Raw genomic sequence first — 22340 nt, 5'->3', positions numbered from 1 at the left:
ACTACTGGGACACTGGGCTCCTGCATCCTAAACACAATTAGTATTGCACTGAAAAAAGTTTTTTCTAATCACATTCTTAATTTAATCCCAGACTGAAATAAACAGATTATTTTTGTATGGAAAAAAATCAAGAAATAAAATCCATGAAAACCAACATGTGTTACTCAAATGCTACATATGTTACCATGTAGCTACATAAGATACGAGTTATTATTCTACATTATTTGTTTTACTGATGTTCTCACTAAATTCTTAACTGCATAATGCATTGGTTCATCTTAAACTCGAACAAAATGTCTCAGACAATTACAGTGCTATTTCGGAGTTACGCAGTTTTTCCTTTTTAGGTCCATACATCTACTATGAACCCTTATATTCCTCTACACATTTTTAACATATGACACTGGTATGCCGATTGGGCAACAGCAACTGTAAACCAGAGGGAAAGTATTGATATTCACAGTTTCTGCTTATTTCTCATCAGTCAAGGAGCAACTATTCTGCAGTGAAGATGGGAAAGAGGTAACTACAGTAGGAAACAGGGAATGCAGCTGACTCCACAGTCCCTTGAAGAAAAGTAATGCAAGATTCCAACTAAAAAAACAAAAACCAAAAAAAAACCAAACCCAAACCAGAAATAACGGTGTACACATATGCTTTCCTGCATCACGTGGCTCATAAAAGTGATTCTGCTCTTATGAGATCATTAGTCTGTGTACATATATGATAATCAAGGATAGTATAAGGTGCTTAAATGCAGATGCAATACCATACAGCAAACCATTTGCCAGATAACTATTCTGTGTTACAACAGGGGGGGAAAAAAAAAAAATAAATCAAAACTGGGCTTCAAATGCTCTGGCAAACATTTAATTGTTTTGACTGAGATTTTACAAAAAAGATACAGGTGTTCAGGTAGACAGTTGTAACTACTACCATATATCTAACTAAAGATCCATTACAAATTGTGAGTGGAAAATGTCCCATCTTTTCCATCAGCAAGCAACTGCTTAAAGAAATTAAAGTAATTTACACTGAATACCTTATTCAGTCAAAGAGAAAGGCATACTTTTCTGCATGATCCAAAGGCTGTAACATTTGGCATCTCAAGGAAGAAGTCTTGGCACTTCAGCCTAGGGTAAAAAAAAATTTCTAGAAACTATTCCTCAATGAAATTGCCAATGTTCAGTGAATGCCATTTTCCTGACACGTCTGTAGGTTCCTGTACCAAAGTTCAGCTTCTTAAGATGGTGAAATTGGCACAGCATGACTCTGCTGGCATATATGTTATCTACAGCAAGACCATTCAGTGTATACACAATAGAAACCTAAAGAGAACTTTTCTTTGCTTGCAATTCAAACCACCCTTACACTGGGGAAGACAGAATAACACAGATTGTATGTCACAACTACGATGGTCTTGTAGGTTATTCAAAGTACATACTGTACCTTATGTTTTCTTGTGCTGATACAGTTCAACCCTAGGAACCCCTAAGTAACCCCTGTAGTACACACAACATCATAGTATTGCCCAAAGTTTTTGATGTATCTCAAAGGCACAAAGAAGCCTTTCAACTGGGCCAATATTATATTAACATTTACATATTAACAGAATAGGAAGAAAACCAAATTATTACAATGATCATAACCCATGGTGCTCTTGAAAAAAAAAAAAAAATTAGTCATAACTGAAGATGAGAGTATTGGTATAAAGTTGGTAATAGGTATGTTACACCCACAGAATGTATGAAAATGTCTAAATACAACCATTATATATCACAAGCACTCCACCTTCTCAATGCTGATAAGCGCTGCCACTCACGCTTATATAAAAATGTACATGAATGCATGTGTAGGCTGTGGTACAGACATACTTGTCACATGGCTGATGATCTCAACCAGATAAAAACCCTTTTCATTTACCAAGCATACTTCCCCTACATTTCTCCACCTATCTACAGATAATCAAATGAATGAATCTGATTGAACTGATATGTATAATAATATGAACAGTTCCGCAAAAAGCTCTGAGGCAATTCCAATTGTTTGAGAGGAATTATGGGGAATATACAGAATAAAAGGTGGCACATACATGGTTTTTTGGCTCCAATCTGGGATGCCCTAACATATTGCCCCGATTCCAAATTGTGTTTATATCATATTTCACTGTCTTAAGTTCCCCGTACATTTCTGTATATCTTTAGATAGATGACAGGCAGACACAGATGACAGACAAATATACATTACAATGGTGACACAAGAGCACTTTTGTATTGAACAAAGCAGACTTTGCATTATAGGTAGTATTTGAGCTCTTTGACTATAAAACAAAACAACAACAAAATCCTCCCTTGTTTTCTCATCAAGTTCTCTCATGTATACTGCTGAAAATAAGATTTCAAAAGTTGGACAACTTAGTTAAGCAGGACTTTGTAAGATATGAGACCATGAAAAGTGATTTTTATTTTCCAAAGCTGTTCTCCTTTTTTAATCTAGTCGTAATTTCAAAAATCATATGGAAAGATAACTTGTTTTTAAAATCCATTATTCTGTAACAAAAGATAGAGTACAGACACAACATTATGAAGGTTGACAAACATTTGGGTAGATGAGGTCAAGCCTGGTTTAATTTTTTTTTTTCATAAAAAACCCTTCAAAACCGGTATGAATTGTTCACATTCCAATTAAAAAATACATATAAAAAATGGCACGTTTTTCCCTCTCTATAAAGCAGCACGGGTGACCAGACAAACCACAGCCCTCCTTCCAGCTGCAACCCCTTCAAGAAGCACTATTTCAAATTCCAACACCCCCCCCCCCCCCCCCGAAAAAAAAAAAGTAGGTACTTTATAGGCACAGGTACATAGAAGTGGATATACACTGCCCTAAGATGGCCAATTGATAAAAGAAATTTAAAACCTCCATCCACTCCATTCGTAACCTAGTCCCCCTTTTGACAGACCCTACTCTGTACCACAGCACCTCTAATGTGGTGGTGTTACCAGATTTTCCCAACCAGCCTGTTCATCTCAAAGTCATTAACTCTTCTGGCACTTGTGCCTCCAAGCACCTGCGGGCAGCGAACATGGTAGGTCCCTGCTGAACAGAATAAATGCTCCTCACTGCCGGGAAACAACTCATCACCTGCAGGCGTGACCAGAGATGTGACATGAACCCTCACTCAGCCAGAGAAATAAACCACAAGGTGCTTACTGAAGCCCACACAGTGACTCTACCGAGTCATATGCTCTTCCCAAACAGGCACACAGGCACAGAGAAGTCACAGCTGGGGCAGAATTTATGAATTCTTGAGTATGCAAGAATATTCTTCCCACTTCACAGTATGCAGTTAAAAGTACTTTGGAAACCATATGCCGTAAAGAGATAATTTATTGTCAAAATGCAAATCTTCAAAATATCTGTCTATGGGGCCTCTCCATAAATTCGCATAAAACTATCAAGGCTCAGGCTTACAGCACCACATAACCACGTTGAACAGCATTTCAGCTGCTCTCCAGATTCTCCGGTATTCTGGATACTGTCCAAATAGTAATTAATAGAGTCAACACAATCCCAGCATTTGGTGTTGATTCTGAACCACACAAAATTGTCTCCTCCGAGAGTACTAAAATGCAGAACACATGAAATCACACTGGACGCTTTCAGATGTGGAACTTACACAATATTTGCTGCAGATAATAAAAATCTCATCAGCCCTTATTCAAGCTGGATAATAACAAGCTATTTTCTGTCAGAGCCAGGGACATTTAAAAAAACCATGCCATCTCCTCCAGTTATGAAAAGAAAGAGCTACTTCTACAAAGCTTTATTTTACAACAGTATCAAAATAATGTAAATAACACACTGGAAGCACCATGATGTAATATGAACTTCATATAATCCAGTTACCTACCACCAAATCACTGCAGAAGGGAAAAAACCTGCTGTTCGTGTGGTGCTTACAAAACAGCTGTACTCACAGTCAGAGGGGCAGAGCCCTGTGTTTATTTCTGGAAGATCTGTACAGGAATGGTGTCAGAACCAATTTATCTGTCTCCATGCCTCACCTCCAGCTTGCAAGACCACAGCTGAAAGGGTCATTCAATCCGTTATACCCCTGCAATGTCCTGCCCGCTGAGCTTGCTCACAAGGATGACAGTTCACGCATGGTAAACAGCCTTGCTTGCTCATTCCCACCACACAGGAAGCCACAGCTTCATCAGAACACTCTGACAAAGTTTTGACTGTCAAAGAAGACTTCAGTGTCCTCTCCAGAAGCACTGAACAAGCATTTGCCACAGTGCTTCCAGCGCTACCCATCTCTGTGATGCATAGCCACACAACCGAGCAAGGCATTATCAGATATTAATGTGATATTATCACGTTATCAGGTCAACCAGGAGAAGGCAATGCTGTGAGGAAAGATCCGTAGCAGTTAGTGCACTACAGAGGTGACACAGATGTGAAATGAAAAGGGAGAACTGTAAAGAGAGAGGAATGACTAAAAAGCATTCAGATACGATTGTGTTTTATTTAAGATAAACTTTTTTTTTTTTTCTTCATTTACAGCTCAAAAATGAACACCAGTTTGCTGCATACCCAGATTTTTCTTATTCACACCCAAACATAGCCCTTGCACAGGGGCAGGTATTACCAGACCCTAAGGCTAAGTCTTAACAGCCCAAGTGTTAGTTTTATTGAGTTAGTATAATTTTCTTGTCTTCTGAAAAATCAGACTGTTAGTACATGCTTTATTCAAAACTTTAAAAACATTAATGTCTAAGTCCTGTTTTACAGATGTCCAAGTATCTCAGGAATAGCCCATGAAAAGAATCTAAAATAAGTTGTCCATAATGTTAGATTTACTTCACACACATGGAAGATTTTAGGGCTCAGTGAAATAACAAATACCAAAGTGTTTGGCTCAGGTTTTGATCTTGCAAAATTAGGTGGTCCCTCTAGCCTTCTACAGGAGAAGCTAATAACATTAAAAAAAAAAGAAAAAGAAAAAGTACTCTCTGCAACTGCATCTAAGAAAATCACCTAGCTACTGGATATGTAAATGAAATAAATGTTTTTATTTCTTCTACTAATTGAATACAGGAAGTACACAATTTTCAGATGGGGCTTTCCTGTACCAATACCAGATACCAAAACTCCATTACCCAATTGTAATTACTTCCTCTTCATTATGTAGTTTTAGTTAAAGAGGGAGAGGAAGGCTACAGTTCCATGGTGGTTAATACACACGTGTCACTCGGCAGAATAAGTAATGCTGATTTAGACAAGGACACACGACTGTATCTTTGCTAAATTAGCCAGAGAACTTCCTATCAAGCTTTTTTCTAGCTTTATACAGGTTCACGGAAGAGAGCATAAAGCATGTCAGCATAAGTTTAACCTGCCAGGAATTTTGCAATGCATTTGAACCATCAGAAGGAATTTACATCCCATAAAAACTCTGTGGTCAAACAATGAGATCTGAAGAGAAAATAAAGAGGAACCAGGAGGGAAGAAGAGGAAGAAAATGGAATGTATGGTGGCAGATGGTGGAGGGGAACCAAATCCTAAGTGAGCAGGTGGAGCAAAAAATGACTCTTCAAACAGGGAGAGCCAGAAGAAGGGAAGAGGCAATCTTCCAAATATGTTTGTGTTCCTTAGGAATAATAACTGTACGGTATCAGGTGACAAGTAAAGCAATGAGCTTATTTCTGTAGCAAAGTGGTGGCACTAAGGAGACAGGGAAAGTAACATTCCTAGATCCCGTGTTAAGTTTCTTGCAAGAGACAAATTGAGTTGATTTCTCCTTATGCATCTTTATATCCTTAAATTACCTTACAACGTGAGCCCTGTCCTCCCCTCCCGCACTAAAAAACTATAAACAGCAACCACTCTTGATACCAAAAAAAACCCCAAAACCACCACGCCACACAGTCATGGTACAAACCAGCTCTTATGAATGGGAACAAGGGAAAACACAACAGTGTTGCTACTTACATTCTTGTATTGCTGGTCTTGTTGATAATTACAGATTTTCCAGTCTGATCCACATTGTGGTCCATTCCAAAGTAAGCTGCCACTCTGTGCACTAACATCCTCTGATATGACGACATCTGAGGGAACTTTTTATAGTGATTACTGGAAAAAAAGAAAACAAATCACACTGATAATGACATTCCCCTCTGAGCTATAATTAAATGAAAATAGCAATACATTCAATAATTCAGTGGACAGAAATCTAACTGAAAACTTCTCCTTTGTGCATTTACATATAAGTGTTTGCTACAAGAAGGCAAAGAAAAGAATTATTTTTAGACTTTGTAATATACAGTTTCCATATGCTACACTGGGACAAACAAAGTTCACGTTTTCATGGTATCTACCGAGTATTCTATATATTGGGAAGAACTCGTCCCCCGACCCCTCACACACACTCACACTCCCTGCACAAACAATCCCACAGATTTGCTGAGACACTAGCAACAGCTTTCTGTCTTTCTCCCAAAGGTCAGATGCAGGGTGATGCTGGAAAGATCTAGTTTGGCAAACATTCCTTTTCTCTCTCTTATTGACAAAATGCTTATTTACTGTCAGCATAATTCTTCCTCTGGTGCTATTCCGACTCTCTATTTTTTAAAGCTGCATAAACATTTTATTATAAAGAGCACATGGTAGCAAAAATCCCTCCATGCAAGTTCAGTTTTATTTTCCAACGCATTAGAACAACATAGCACACAGGGAAACCCATGAGGTAGCATATTTGATCATCCTCTGCACTGAAAGCTTTAATTAGATTTTTGGACCTAAAAGAGCAGAGCCAGTGCAATTATAATGCAATAAAAAGCAAAAGGTTTTATTTTACATCTACCGTATTTTACGCAGTACCACCATGTGTCAGGAAATAAAAGCCTGATCTTGCAGCATGCCAGTAACAGTGCTGAGGAGCAGTGTGGTCCATGAGTGCATCCCTCGCACAGCTCGCATTGCTACATGCACACATGAATTCATAACCAAGTGTGGAACTCGACTTACTTGTTGTCACTAATAAAATCAATAATTTCCTGTTCCATTTTCAAGAGTATCATTCTGTCCCTGTCAAAAAGAAATGCAAGGATTTGTAGCATGAACTACCAACAGACGTTTTAGATGAAAAAATGAATGTATCTATGTTTGTAAGGCAATTTTGCTAGCATTGTCAGCTGTCTTGATTAAAAATGAAATGTGCTTTGCTCTGGCACATCTGGAGAAGACTGCAGCCTGCTTTGCTCCACCTTCACTGACATACATGACAGATTTAGCTCTTCCTTGAGCTCAGCTACGGTCTGAGAGTTCTTCCAGCCACACCAGGCTGTGATCAATGCACTGCATAGAAAGACTCTGACTGCTATGGATAGTTTTGGTCCTTTTTCCACCCTTTTTTTGATGGAAAATGAGATTTCCAGCTAACATAGCTCTTTCATGAGAAGAGCTGCTATCCACAGAAATTTTCCACATTTTTTCCGAGACATATCTTCCACGAGGCATTGATCTGCAGGCGAGAAGACTGGGCACATACAATCCAGTTAGAGAGCACAATGGAGAACAACACCTTTGAACTATGGCTCCCAGGAGGCAATGCTGCAGCATTTCTCAGTCAAATGCTCAGTTTTCAACTGGAAGGTTTCAGATGTTCCTCTTTCCCCCCTCACTTACCAAAAACATTCAAAAATTTCCCCACATGTATTTTTTTCTAGGCTTGACAGAGTGCATCACTCCTTCTTTTGAAATTTCTTATTTTATGCAGATAAACCAATCTGACCTTTCATCATCTATACAAAAGGTCATGCAAGCTGCTAGGTACCCAATTATTCCTAGTTCTCCTATAATTGCAGAATTATATGGTAACTATTTAACAGATTCAGTCAAAATGAACATTGAAAATCACAATGTATAAAAATGTTACAGATCCTTCCTTATTTATTTAGAGGTAAATTTAACAGTGAGACAAGCTTCTTGCTCCAGGTGAAAACTATGGAAATACTGAGAGCTGAATTTGGCACTGTGCACAGGGTTTTAATTGTGTACAGCATTGCTAAAAGAAAGCTACTTTATATTCATATGCAATTCTCCAACTGCAATGGTTATAATATATTACTGCTAACATCATGTAGAGCTATATTCAAGAAGGTAAGAACGAAGACCAGATGTCACCGAAAGTGAAATTAAGCAATGGGTGACTGGACAGGGGAGTAGAAGTTGATGATTTTTTCTAGCTTTTCGTTCTGTTAACAGCCTACTTCCTATACATTTTCCCTCATAACCACATCCAGAACTAACAAAAAACAGTGTACAGTTATGGGAACTCTAAGACCGACAGCTGTAATTTCAGGAGTGCTAGTTCTAATGCAGAAAATACCTACCTGGGGTTATTCTTTAATGTGTTAATGAGAAACTCATGCAAATCTATGCCTGTTGAGTCTGTATACTCTTGACTGCAATCTGAAAAATAAAAACAAAGACACACACCCCCCCTCATTTATTTCATTTCAACAGTTACAATTAAGCTATGTCATACATCAAAATCCATTTCCAGCAACAATCTGAAAGCAAATGCTTTGAAATAAAATGCTCATTTGGAGTTCAGCCAAGAAAGATCTATGTTTGGAAGCATCAGGTGGACATTTGCTGATCCTCTGAACCATTTTACTGAGAACACAGCACCAAAACTAAACACCGACAGAAACTGCTGGTTATTTGAAGATCATGAGATACCTTCAGTGCCACTCAAGACCCTGCCAAGTTCTTCCTTTAAACTACTAAATAAATTTTTTAAAATTAAAATAAGAAGTGTTATTCATCAGTGTCTCTTTGCATCACTTAATAAATGCGGCATACACAGCAAATGAAGCATCGTGCCAGTGGGAATTCTATTTGCATTAACAGACTGAAATCCAGTGACGCCTGAGAGTGGGCAGGTAATAGGGATGCGTGACAGTAGTCAGAATTAATTTTTCAGCATTGCTGTATCGCCTGACTCAAAAGTACACACAGATCCTCAAGCTGGCGTGAACTGTGAGAGCTCCATTGAAGCCAACTGACAATTCACACCAGCTGCGGATCCACAACCAGGTAGGCAATGATTATTTTTGAGAGATTATACTGTAACTTTATACCATGGATTAATAAGAAGGTTTTTTAAAAAAAATCAAATTTAGATACAAGGTCTTTGCTGAAGAAGCCTTAGTAGGTCACAATAGTAGATTGCAATGCAGGTTAAAGGTCATGAATGGATTTCCTTACAGCATTTAAGAGAAATTCTCCATGAGAGAGGAGCAATAATGAAGAGGATTACTCTCTACTGCCTACACTGCACAAGTGACATGCCAATATATTATCATTAACAGGGAAAAAAAGTGTATTAGAGTCTTATCTTATATAATCATATATATGTCTTTATACCAACATGGATAAGTATTCAGAATATTTAATATTAAAGAAAATTAATAGTCTCTAATATCAAACCTCGTTTTGGAAGGTTTCTTCACTTTCAAAACCTGATGTTTGTATGAAAAACACACTCTCATACATACACCTTTCAGGTTCTGAATTTTCCCTGTGTATGAAAACAATTTTACTGTGTATTTATACACAAATATAGAGATGCATGGTTATAAAATCATACAATTCTTTTAATAACAGTAATTACAGCAATTTAAATATTTTTAAGTTCACCTTTTGATAACATTCTGATCTTGTTTTTTTCACTGTTTTTATCTTTATTTTTATCCTTCTCTTTTTCTTTCTCGGAGTCATCTTTACTAGATTTATCTTCTTCTTGCAAGCTAGGAAAACTTGAAAGCTGTAGTTGGATTGATTCCTGTTGGGAAGAAAAAAAAAAAAAAAAAAAAAAAAAAGATAAATTTAGGGCCAGATTCAGTAATCGTCCCATGGCTTCCAACCTGCAGAGATTTGCAATTAACTATGTGTAGCTAGAAAAACTGAAGCCAGATACATTTCTTTCCTATTTGAAAAATGATTTTTTTTTCCAGGATAATAATGTCATCTTAAAGGCCAAATTCTATTGGTAAGTGTATTCCTTCCCTAATATTTGAACACGCTAAACTTTTAGTCTATGTATATTAAAGGCACTATATTATTTTACACTTCAGCAATTCTCACTTAAGAATTATTAGAACCATGAAATACATTTTATATGGGCTTTAATAATTCTATGATTTAATTAATACTACACATGTTAAGTGATGATCAATGGATAGATGTCTAAAATAGAACTTTTTTCCCTCTTACTAGAACACCTGCAGGTTCATGTGAACTGTTTTTCACATGTAGTAGCAGTATCAGCTAGACTGAGCTTTCAGGCTCTTGTAGTAGGAGAGTGCCAGGAAATTATAAACTCAGTTGTATACAAGAGAACTTCCTTATTTTATATTTAAAAACATATGCATACACGCCTTTAGCAAAAGGGGTGAAATGTGCACTGCAATTTTCAAACAAGTTGTGGTTAGTGAACTTCTCCAAGGCATCACAACTTTTATACTCAAAAATTCAGTATCTCTGAGACTATGAGTCCCTTTGAAAGCATGCTTCAGCTTTAAAAAGTTAATTAAACCTGAGAATTCAAGCTGGCTTGCGTTTTCTGATTTTCTTTAAAGAACCTGTTATATTCCTCTTACAACATTACTTTATATTGGCTTTGTTTTAATTGTTTTCTTTTGAAGTTACCATGGTATAATTTATATATTTCAATAAATATCAATCTGGTTGAACAAAACTGAAGGAAGCCTACTCCTGTGTTCATATTCTTTTGGAGAAAAAAAATGGCCAAAATAATACCATATGCTTAAGTAGTGTAAAAATGCACATTTGAATTAAGCTGTCACAAAACTCCCTGGTAATGTAGGGTTTTTTAATAGAAGAGAGTCCTGTATGCCTGATAATTTTTTGTCATCATATTAATGAAAACCAAATTCATCAATACTGGAGAAAATCAAGAGTTTCTGGAATGCTAGTAAATTCCCTTCCTTCACAAATTTTCAAAGAATACTAGCATACCAAAAGATCAATACAAATTTTGAAGTAAGCGGTGGGGTTTTTTAAGCAACCAGATCATTAGGAATTAAAAAGATTCTTTCTTTGATTATTACAAATTTTAGGTTTCTGAATTTTTTTTAAAGAACTACAAATCAGCCACCACAACACATGTAAGACAAGATCCTAACAGAACAAGATATCAGCATAAACATGCCACAGTAAGACAGAAATTGGTAATTTCTCCGCTTAATCATTATTGACTTTTTGTGAAGTTCGAATGTGGCACAAAAGACTTGAGATGAAAAGCACTGTAAAAGAGAAACAAAGCCCTAGAGCCAAGATTTAACCTGACCTACCATCCTTAACCCCTACTTCCGTTAGTTTCGGCTGACAGCATTAGCCAAAAACTTAATGTACAGACAGAAAGAGTGGGAACTCCTTGTCATTTGAGGTAAGGATACACAGAAAAATGTTTGCTAACCTGCTCAGCTACACTCAGAGGACTAATGTTATGCTTGCTGTCTTTCACTTCAAATGGTAGTTTGATTTCTCATTCAAACAACAAGCTCCAGATCAACCACTGCCAAAAGACCCCAAAGGATAATTGATTCCCTGCACTGCCCGGAGCAGAGTGACTGTGCTGCTAGGTTTTCAAAACAGGAGAAAAATGTAACTGGCCATGCTGTTCCCAGGATATTAATCCTAACCTTCACAGTGGTTGTTAAAATGCACTTATGGAAAGAAAAACGACAGACTCTACACATAAGCACACATATGAACATACATTAGATACTGTCTTACATGGAACATAATATATAGCTGTACTAGAAGAAACACACAAAAGTGCTGTAGAGTCGTGAAAGGAAGCTACTGTATATTTTCTTAGATTTTTATTGATTTTTCTCAATAATAAAATACAATGTTAATAAATACATTGATACAAGGTAAGTATAGTGAACAACAAAATAAATGTTTAAATTGCAATAATACACTTCTTGGTCAATAGTATAACATTAAAGGCAACATTCCTTTTAAGTAAGGACATAGTGAACCATCAGGTAAGCGTTCAAGATCAAGTAATACAGGTAAACAAGTTTTTTCCCTATACAGGAAAATGAAGGCAAGTATTCAAATATAAATACAAACATCAAGTCTGCAGTACAATCATACTCAGCAGTTCTGGCAATGTACCATACATTCTCTGGTAATTCCCTGTGCTTTGTAAACCATTAAGATAAAATAATATTTTTAAAAAAAAAAAATTCCAAACCGAAAATAAGCTTTTTCTCCTCTAAAGTGAAAGCAAAGCAATTCGGTTGGCACAAAACTTCCCGCATCCTTCAGCCAGTCCAAGGAGGAGCCTGCCCAGCTTTCCACAGCAAAGCTGAGCCACATTCATTAGTAAAAGGTCAGCAAGAGCGAAAGTGCAATTCCTATCTAATTAATTATGGCAAGCCAATTGTATCTTTAGGAAATGGATGTTGGGGTCTGGGGAGGCATTGTATCTCCTCTAAATGTTTCGATATGGTCAAAGAAATCTTTGCTGCAGCTGGTCAGAGTCAGGTAAGACCAGAGGCTGTGTGCAACAGGAACCCCTCCTCTGCCTGGCATCGGGGTGCAATCCAGACAGGGATTTTGCTTCAAAACCTGTAAGTCTCTCTGACATATAATACAGGTCCTGTGCAGTACATTATAAACTACCATGCGGTGCTTAATACAATCTCTTTTTATTATTCTCCTTATCATTCTCCATTAAACAATAAAAAATACAAATGAAAGCAGAACAAAAGCCACGCATCTTGAATAACGCAAGTTAAGCTGAAAGCATATACCTACAACAGAACAACTGATAAAATAACCTGCCCATATAATGCATAAGCATCATTGTAGAGCAGTAGAACATGTAGATGTCCCCCTGCTAAACAACCTGGTTTTTGGTCTTTCAAAAAACATTAAAAAAATAGAAAAGCCTCTCCATACTTATGAGCTAAGAGGAGAGCTGGATTTGTTTCATTTCAAGTCAATAGAGGAAACAGTGAGAAAGTACACTTAAATGTGTTTTTTTGTTTCTGTGCTAAGCTCACAAAAAGTCACTTGCTCAAGCTCTCTCAGTGGCTGATCTCATTTGTACATAAACATCTCATAAATTATAGGCAGTGTTCATGATGGTTTGGGTTTGGATTTTTTTAAGCCTTGCTCTTACCAGGCAAGCAAAGAAGGATATTTCAGGTTTTTACTTTTGGTTTTTGGGGTATTTTTTTGAAGTTAGTCTACAAAGACTGCCACCAGCGTTATTGTCCGAGGTGAGAGGTGCAGGGGACAGAACTCTACCTGCTGCTGGGAATACAACACTACCAGTACAGATAAATTCAAATACATGCTTTTTGATACTGGAAAATCTACACCAAGTTTAGAAAATGAACGCCACTCAGTAGGAGGCATCCTTGGCTCTACCAAGGTATTTTAGAGACCGAAGGACCTGTGAATTTTATGTGAAGGGGGACACTGATATGAACTGGAGTCTCAGAGGAACCAGAAACCAGAGCATATTCATAACTGTATCTGGTGCAGCCTTGAAAGAGATAGCCTTAGAGAAAATAACATATTAATATTCTTTTTGATTGTTACTATTTTTTTTTAATTTTAAAATCTGAATACTTTTGAATTCTTTTCCATTTGCTGAAATTTTCAGGGGGTCTGGAAAAAAAAGCAAACAACACCCTGTGATATAGTATAAAACTAATATTTCAAAATAAAGTTCACGCTAAACCAGATAACTTCATAAAAATGTGTTCATTTTCAGATGTAATTTTTCCCCCAAGACAAACATTGTTAAATGCCCAATTAAATAACATAATCATGCAACTGAACATGGAGGTCAACCATGCAGCTAACAGCAACGATTGCAAGTGTACCTGATTATCATGAAGATTTTCTGCTCCCGGGCGAGGGGATGACTCTTCACACACAGCAAGACTCCGGACAAGTTTTCCTTTAGCTCCTGACTGAATAAGAGAGAGAGAAAACAAAACAGAGAACACTACTACTGACCCAAGTCACATAAGCTGCACACATCAGCTGTTCCCAAATAACTACTACCCACCCAGGAGCAAATGTATCTGCCTTCAATGCAGATAGGAAAAGATTTTAAGCAGTAAGCCATTTGCCACACAGAGGAGGTGGCAGGTTTCTTTTTGCCTTTAATCACTTCTGCTACAGTTCACGGACTTGCACCAAAAATTGTAACAGCAAAGAACAGATAATCCAATGCTAAAGGTTATTCAACATTAACACAACAGTTCCTTCTGTTATTTGGTTTTGGGGTTTGTTTGTTTGGTCATCCGTCCGTCCGTCCGTCCCTGTCCCCCCCCCCCCAAATTATTCCAGTACTATTATATCCAAGGAACACAGGCAATAAATTGTGCAAGTTTCATGGATCTGCAACTGGAAGATTAAAAAGTTTTTAGGGTTTGGGGTTTTTTGTTCCTAGAAGCTCCTTTTTTTCTCCCCTCTTAGGGAGACAGGCAGTCTCTGCTTCTTTATGTCAAGATTACTCCATTAAAATAAAATTCAAACAAAAACATTAATTACTAAAGCAAAAGGAATGAGCTTTTTCCTTCCTCGGTGGTGCACCAAAGCATACATGCTGTCTAACATAAGCTCACAGCGAGCCCAGCAGCATAAAAGTAAGATGGATAAATAAAGGGGAGCCTGACACATTTTATCTAGAGGAAGTCCTCTGCCTTTGTGCAACAAAATTATGGGGTAAGGAGAAGAAAAACAAAAAAACAAACAAAAAAAATAGCAACCACCACACAAGCGATGGAGGTTCATAATTTCAATTGCAGACAGACATTTGATTGAAATTCTTTATCGTACCATGGCATGCAATTCCAAACTGAGATGGACCCTTACCTTGGATCTCTTTTTCTGCTGGTTCTGATTTGCACCTCGTTTCTGGGTATAGCAAAAAAGAAAAGCAGTTATTAATTCAGTGGAAAATGTGCATGACAAGAGCATTGCCAATAAATAGACTAAATCACTCCTAAATATTTTAATCAGTTGCTGACTGAAAAAACAACTTCCCCAAACCCAGGTTGGAAAGCTGGGAAAACCAAGAATCATTTCTGCTCACTCTGTTCATTCTAAGAACAAATATAAATGCCAAAAACACACTGCACAGTGTTCTGTAATTTTGCATAATAAAGTGGAAGAAAAAGCATACTTAAGTAAATGATCCCCCTCTCCAAATTCCTCTTAATTTGTAGTCCCCCTCTTTATTTTTATATTTGAATGAGCACAAAGGATTAAAACCCCCTCATCCGATAAAGTCTTCTTATCAAATTACTTTCTTAGGCTTTGCATAACAACTTTTTATTGGCAGTAACACCTACAAACCAAACCACACATTAAGTAGTTAATTAGTATTACCTGTAAATTCATGACATCAGGGTAGTTTTCTAAATCCCCAAAGAGGGAAAACAGTCAAATATTTCACCAAGCTTTAAACACAGATGTCTAGAAATTAACTTCTCAGAAAAATTAGTAACATGAACAGCAGCCTAAAGAGCTTGAGAGGTATAATAAATAACATGATTTATTTTATAAGGGGATAAAAGGACCTAAAATAAATTTTAAAAGAAGTAGTCTCAAAATTGCAAGAGAAATAATAGGGGAAGCGTAGGCAATGAAAGATCATTGAAATGGAAAAGCAGTGGTACCACACTGATATTTAATGCATTCATTCACTATTCCGGTCTTACCTGCAGCTCTGTCTTGGCATCGCTCAGCTTCTCCTCCTTCTCCTCTACTTCCGAGCTTTCAGATTTCTTAAGGATACAGTTGTCCGGGTTTACTTCAGAGATGGTGGTCTCCTGCTCTTTCACAGCCTCCTCTGCTGTCTCCTGGTTCAATTTACCTTGCTCAGACATTCTTCCAGACAGAAATTAAAATAACAAGATTTGGTGATCTGAAAGGTCAAGATATCACAACACAAACACACACAAAAAAAACACTGGGGGTGAATTCATTTATTTATTTATTTATTTATAATTCCCAAGTAATTTCATTTCCTTTGGTAAACAAAACAAAATATGCAGTTCAGAAGAGGAAAGCTACATATGTTCCACCTGAAGAGATCTACTGCGTTGACAACGTTGAATTACAGCAGAATTGTGGCAGGTTAAACAAGCAGAGGTCCGACCTAAACAGTCTTGGTGGGAAGCAGATTGAAGGTGCTGTGACGCCCCAGCTCTGTTGCGCCCAGCCCAGCCCCAGGACTGCCAAGATGCAGACAAGGACCACGAGGGACTCTCCACTACATATCTCAGTGGCACTAAGCAGGAAGGACCCATTCAGACTTCCAGGTCTGTCACCTCAGTGCTCCCCTCCCCTAGGCTGTTGTGGGGGGTTTTGTTTTGTTGGGTTTTTTTAATAAAAAAAGAATAGCCAAACAAACAACACAAACAGAAATAAAAAACAAGCAGGAGCAACAACACTGTTTTTAGCAGTCAGCTATTGTTTTGTACATAGCAGAAGCCCACAGTGCTCACTACCAGTTTAAAAAAAAATAAATATATATATATATTTGGAGAGGTAAACATTCAATATAAATATGAAATCTAAATTTGGTAATAAAGCTCTCAGGGTCAGTGTTTTCAAGCATCAAACTGACAGGTCCGTTATTAAAATCCTAAGCCTCTTCCCAAACCCCATGTCACTCCCCAGCACTACGAAAATCCTACAGGAAGCCCTTGGAAGGTATTTCTAATGAAGGTATCTTAACTGAACTGCATTTACTCTCAGCTCACAATGGCTTGTTGTACAGAAGCTTTAAAGGCTTTTCAAAGTTAAAGCCTATTATTATTTTCTCTTTCTTTCTCTCTCCTCCCAGCTCCCTCCTGAAGCCTCCCCCACGGATCAATTGTCAAATGAGACTCATGAATAATTTAACTTTTTTTTTTCCCCTATCCATTTGGCTTAAGAAGTATCTTCAGGAAAAACAACTGCAGTTGAGAAAGGGAGTTATTTCAGAAAGGGTCTTTGGAAATACCTTGACACTTCTCAACAATGAAACAGTGGCTATTATGCAAAACCACACTTTGCCATATTTCTTTTTATAAGTTGTAATTAACATTCAACAGATCTGATATCACTTACCTTCATTACTTTTAAGATAGGTTTAAAAAGAAAAAATAAGACATATAGAGTTTTAAAAACTACTTCTAATATTTGCTTTTGTTTTGACACTGTAAGCAAATAACAAAACCTTTCCTACATAATTTTCCCATTTGAGGACCGTAGATTTCACAAGAAACGAAGCTACATGGTTCATAAATAAACCGACTGGAATATGAAGCTCGCAAATTAGCTCACAGTAAGTCAAGTCAAGCTTTGAGTTGTTCTCCTTCCACCCTCTGCCCTCTCCAGGAAGTCCCATGGTATCGGCTACTCTGCAGTTACAACTGAAACTTGAACCGCTTTACTAAAAATTCACAACGAATGGCAAGACCTGAAACTGGTCTGTTAAATGACCTTTAATTTGCTAAGCATTTTCCTTAAGAAATGCACACGCATGCACAAGTCCTTCATGGGCATATTACCCCGCAGCTCATCTAAATGCTTACACAGTGTTTGCAAAAAACAATTACACTCACAGTTTACCAGGTGCACCAAAGAAGCCATTTACCTGAAAAACTGCTATAATTCCCACTGTCTTTCTAGTGTCTTCTGTTGCTCTTCGCTGGTTAAGTCCACACAAATGATCAATGACAACGTGAGTCCCATGTCCCCATTAACAGTTCAGAGTGCCAATCTCCATGCTGGTCCTTCAGAGAGTTTGACGGATCATAATCAACCTGGAAAAAGACGAAAAGTAAATAATAACGGTAATGATCATGGTACAAGGTAAGGATGCAATAGATAGGACCAGATTTCTAACACTAATGACCAGCTTCAGGCAAATCACTTTCACAGCGTGATCCAGCTCCACCTGTCTCAAAACTGCCTGCTTCTTCTCTAATGAAGGCTAGAGCCGGCTGTTCAAGTCATAACAGCTCCTACGCAAGGAGCTAAAATTAACAATTGCATTATGCACTGAAGATTACTCACTTCAATTTTAACCTTTTTTAGTGAATTCCAGCACTTTTCATTAAAAAAAACCATATATACATATTTATATATAAGCTCATCTGTTTGCTTCAACAGAAATCAATGAGGGTATGAGGAAAAAGGACTTGTCTGCTTTATAACTATAGCTTCTGCTCCAATTAAAATCTCAATAGTCAAACAGTACTGAAAAAGAAGCTAGGTGGGTGCTTTTAGAAAGTGACCTGCTTTGCCAGGGTAGTGAATCGAGATGTTCATTTAATAAGCTGAATAAAAGTTGAAACGATCAAGAATGGGAGAAGGAGAAGGAAGAAATCCTATTCCCCAAACAACATCCACCAGAAAAACTTTCTTTTGAGGCATTGTGTGAGGAAGAAAAAGGAGATCTCCAGGTTACAGTTCAGAAAATAAACCCAAAGAAAGAGTTGCCTCAGCAGTGCAATTTATGCCATTCATCAGGATTGCGTTTGACTGCTGAATAGCTGATCTGACAGAAAAAGAGCATTTTGGGATGAGTTGAATTGATTTACAAGCCATGGCCGTGTGCTGTCTTGATACAACAGGCACCTCTTCTCAAAGCTTGCATATGAATCACAGTTGAAGTGATTAGCGCAAATACACAAAAACAGCAAATAGGAGGAAATGTTGGGGGTGGGGGTGGGGAAACAAAACTGAAAATCATCTCGCTCTAATATTAGACTCCTTGTTTCTGAGGCACATTTTAAATCGTGCATGGTTGCAATTGCTGTACAGTATGTGGTAGCACACTGGAACTCATCACATTAAAAGAGCTGAATTTCATGTGCCAGAAATGGAATTTAGCCTTTCACAAAAATCAAGTCCTTCTCTCTCTGGGAACTCAGGCACACAGAGGAGACCAGCAGGTAGTTTCTATAAACTACCACTGCCCTTCTGCAAATTGATATACACAAAAATAATTCTTTTCCTCAAACCACCTAATAATTTATACTAATAGAAGTATGTCTATACAAACTAACGAAAAGTAAATTTTCCCCACTCACTTTTTGGTATTTCTTGCAGAAGACTTCCAGAAATTTTGTCTCATTGACAAACATATTTATAGGATCATAATGGAAGCGGAGAAACAATATGGAAAATTATGCCTAAGCACACAAGCACATGCAAATGTATTTCATTAAGCCAATACTCAGAGAGAAAAGAGTGAATAAACCACTGACTGAAAAACCTTTCCTCATAACCATCTTCCATTAACCCTTTCCCTCATACTTCCAAAAAAGAGAGAAAGAAACAAAAATAGAATCAACCACAAACCAAAAAAACTAAGAAAATACAGTGCTGCATTACAGTTTCACCTCAAAAACAGACAGCCAGGTGATAGAGTGCTGCAGTCAAAACCCTCCCAAATTAACTGAGCACTAGATATCTGTACCAAAATCAGGACACAAAAAAAAAATATTTCAGGATTCTTCAGTGTTACCATGTGTTGTGAATTAACTATTCATAAGAAAAACAGAGCAAAACAAAAACCAGACAACAAACCAAGCAAACAAAGGGTATCATATACAACAAGTGAACAGATCTGCCAAGACTCCAATAAACAGCGTCTCTGGTCTTGTGCCACAGATACTCAACGTAAACTTATCATGCTTCACCAAAGACATATTTCTTCCTAAACTGAGTTCCCCGTGTTATTACATTTAAGATCTGATGCCAACATCATTTTTGTTGGCAATGTATGAGACAACCATAGAATCTTACATTAAAACAAAAAAAAACCCATAAATTTACCCGAGAAAACATAAGCAAGTGGAAAATGAGCTTACAGTGTGCAGCTATCATTTTTCAAACCTGTAATGATTTTTTTAAAAAAAAATCTCTCATAATGATCTTCTGGGGAAATAAAAGGGCAGAAAGAACTGAGACATACAGTAGTCACAATCTAGCTCTTCAGCTTCCCTCAATATAAATTTCCTCCTCCTCCTCCATTAGGCAATTTACAAGTGATGACTAATCATTTACATACTACAATACGTAAAATATACTTCTGATTGTTTGGGTAGTTTTTTGAAGGACTCAGGTTTCTATAAAATACTTCATGAAGAGTATAAATAGCAACAAGGAATCAGTCAGAAAATAGCCATTAAGAGAAAGACATTTTGATTGAAAATACATCTCAGTTTCTTGCGCGTTTCCAGGATTTCTGGTTATTCAATAATGAATGCAGTTTTTACTATTGTCAGTCCTGCAGTGACAGTGCTGTTATGGAAAAACATACTGGATTATTCTCTTTCTTGCACATCAACAGAAATATCAGAGATGATTTGACTGTCAAAACCTGCAGTAGCGAAGTGACGTAAAAAGCTGAAGAAATGCACTTGTGGCTTTGATCCTCAGGTAGAAACCACAAAGCTTGTTACTAGGAAAAAAAAACACCCTTCTTTATTTGCAAGCAAGCAAAATTTCATAGGGGTGTTGGAATCTTAGAAGCGGACTACAGGAGCTTGCAGCAAAATTTCAGCCTCTAATTCCTTAAAGCTTGAGTAAAACTTGAGTATTGGACACTGCAGTGCAACAGAAAATACAAGGGCCCACCAAACCATTTGCAGAAGCACTTTAATGGAAATATAATCTGTTTTGATGAGCATACACAGGATGGAAATACTGGAGTTTTTTCCTTAAATTTTTTTATTAACAGGATTTTCACTTTAGGAGCTGAGAGTACTACCAAGCTTGAGCCGCTACTGCCAAAGGTCAGAGAGAAAGGGATGGAAGAAGGCACGTATGGTCACATATATTTGCAGAACACAAACCATGCAGATTCCAAGAAAACTCTGCGGGAAGGAATACACTTAATTTAACGCAAGAGTTTAAAAACCCAGAAGAGCTATCAAAAAATGAGCAAAGACATTAGAAAGACCTCCTCAACGATAGCTGACCATCAACTGAAATTATACGGAGACATCTGACAGAACCTTAAGAGTACCACAGGAGAGTAAGCACTTTCTGTATTATGGACTGGGAAATGTTTTGATGGTCTCAAAAGGTATCGCATACTGAAGCAGGAATTCTGAGACCATTATGGTCCCAGTAAGTAACAACACATCCTCTCTCAGAAGAGATGATGAGCAGGCTTTAAGGCCAAACAGCATACTCTTAACCAAGAGCAGGCAGCAGCAGCAGGAGGCAGGACTGAACCATGCCAGAGTGAAACCCAAGGTTTTTTTCTTCAACTAAAGCGGTTAAGTGTCAAGGTAAAATCATTTGAGCCCAAACAGCTCCTGTAACTGAAAACTGGCTGATGTTGGCAGTACCTACATGTCAGGAACCTTGTCCCACAGCGATTCTCCACTCACATGAATGGCTCACAGGGACAAGCGCGTGAGCTGGAAACAGAGATGTCAATCATGATTTCCACTATGTGATATATACCTCATCCATAAGTGTAAAGATAGCTTTTACTCATTATTAATCACTCAAATTCCTGGAAAACACTGGAAATGGACTATGGCATTATCTTAAGATTATCAGTACACACAGCCATTGACATTGCTGAACTCTCGTGGCTTAAAACAAACTTCCTGTTATTTGACATTTTCTTAAATATTCCAGTTCCTACCATCAAGCAAATCTATGAAAATCTCACTGAAAACAAAAGCTTCAACTCTGTGGTGGCTTCAAATAAAATCTTCAGGATATAAAACTTGTTGTTCAAAAAATCCAAACCCAAAACAGAACAACCCCACCACCAAACCCAAAAAAGGCAAATAAAATATCTTCTAGAGTTTTACTTCGAATACACTATTGCTCAGTTTTCAGTCCTAATCTTCAGGACCTACATCATTAGACAGGCAATACTGTGTGCTCCTTCTCACTGTTTTCCCACATTTCCCACAGAATAAATGCATGCATTTGGAAGCCAAGTTTGCTGCTGCGTATTTGCATAGCAGGGTAATAAGCCATGCCAGCTCACACCAAAATGCTTCAGTATGAAAAAGTAATTTAAAAATAAAATAAATGTGAAGGCTGTGAAATACATGGACTCCTACAAGTTCACTAGCTGTTAAAAGACTGAAGATTAAACCTTAAAAAACAAGGGCAAAAAATATTTTTAAAATAAAAGTTTGAAGCCTTGTTTTATTTTCCACCTTCTCTTGTCTTCACTTTGTCCCCTCTCCATCATCACTACAAAAACAGATATAGTGATTGCCTACATTTTCTGC

General features: G+C 37.4%; 1 protein-coding gene across 15 annotated transcripts in view; it reads right to left on the bottom strand.

The window, feature by feature from the left end:
* ARPP21 (cAMP regulated phosphoprotein 21) overlaps positions 1 to 22340 on the bottom strand; it is a 143485-nt gene that overhangs the window by 90248 nt on the left and 30897 nt on the right. For 13 of the 15 annotated variants that reach the window (XM_074900765.1, XM_074900764.1, XM_074900776.1 and 10 more), the window contains exons 2-9: positions 17720 to 17888; positions 15795 to 16000; positions 14947 to 14988; positions 13947 to 14036; positions 9712 to 9856; positions 8400 to 8478; positions 7033 to 7092; positions 5998 to 6138 (exon numbers count right to left, since the gene is read on the bottom strand). In XM_074900765.1, coding sequence (XP_074756866.1) covers positions 5998 to 6138; positions 7033 to 7092; positions 8400 to 8478; positions 9712 to 9856; positions 13947 to 14036; positions 14947 to 14988; positions 15795 to 15962 — 725 coding nt within the window. In that variant the 5' untranslated portion in view covers positions 15963 to 16000; positions 17720 to 17888. Of the gene's footprint in view, positions 1 to 5997; positions 6139 to 7032; positions 7093 to 8399; positions 8479 to 9711; positions 9857 to 13946; positions 14037 to 14946; positions 14989 to 15379; positions 15422 to 15794; positions 16001 to 17719; positions 17889 to 22340 lie in introns of all 15 variants that reach the window. The other 2 variants (XM_074900770.1, XM_074900768.1) reach the window with 2 other exon arrangements.

This window comes from Athene noctua, chromosome 2, assembly GCF_965140245.1.
Source record: "Athene noctua chromosome 2, bAthNoc1.hap1.1, whole genome shotgun sequence".
NCBI lineage: Eukaryota > Metazoa > Chordata > Aves > Strigiformes > Strigidae > Athene > Athene noctua.
Note: the sequence above shows the minus strand (reverse complement) of the source record. Positions and strands in the feature narration are given on the sequence as shown.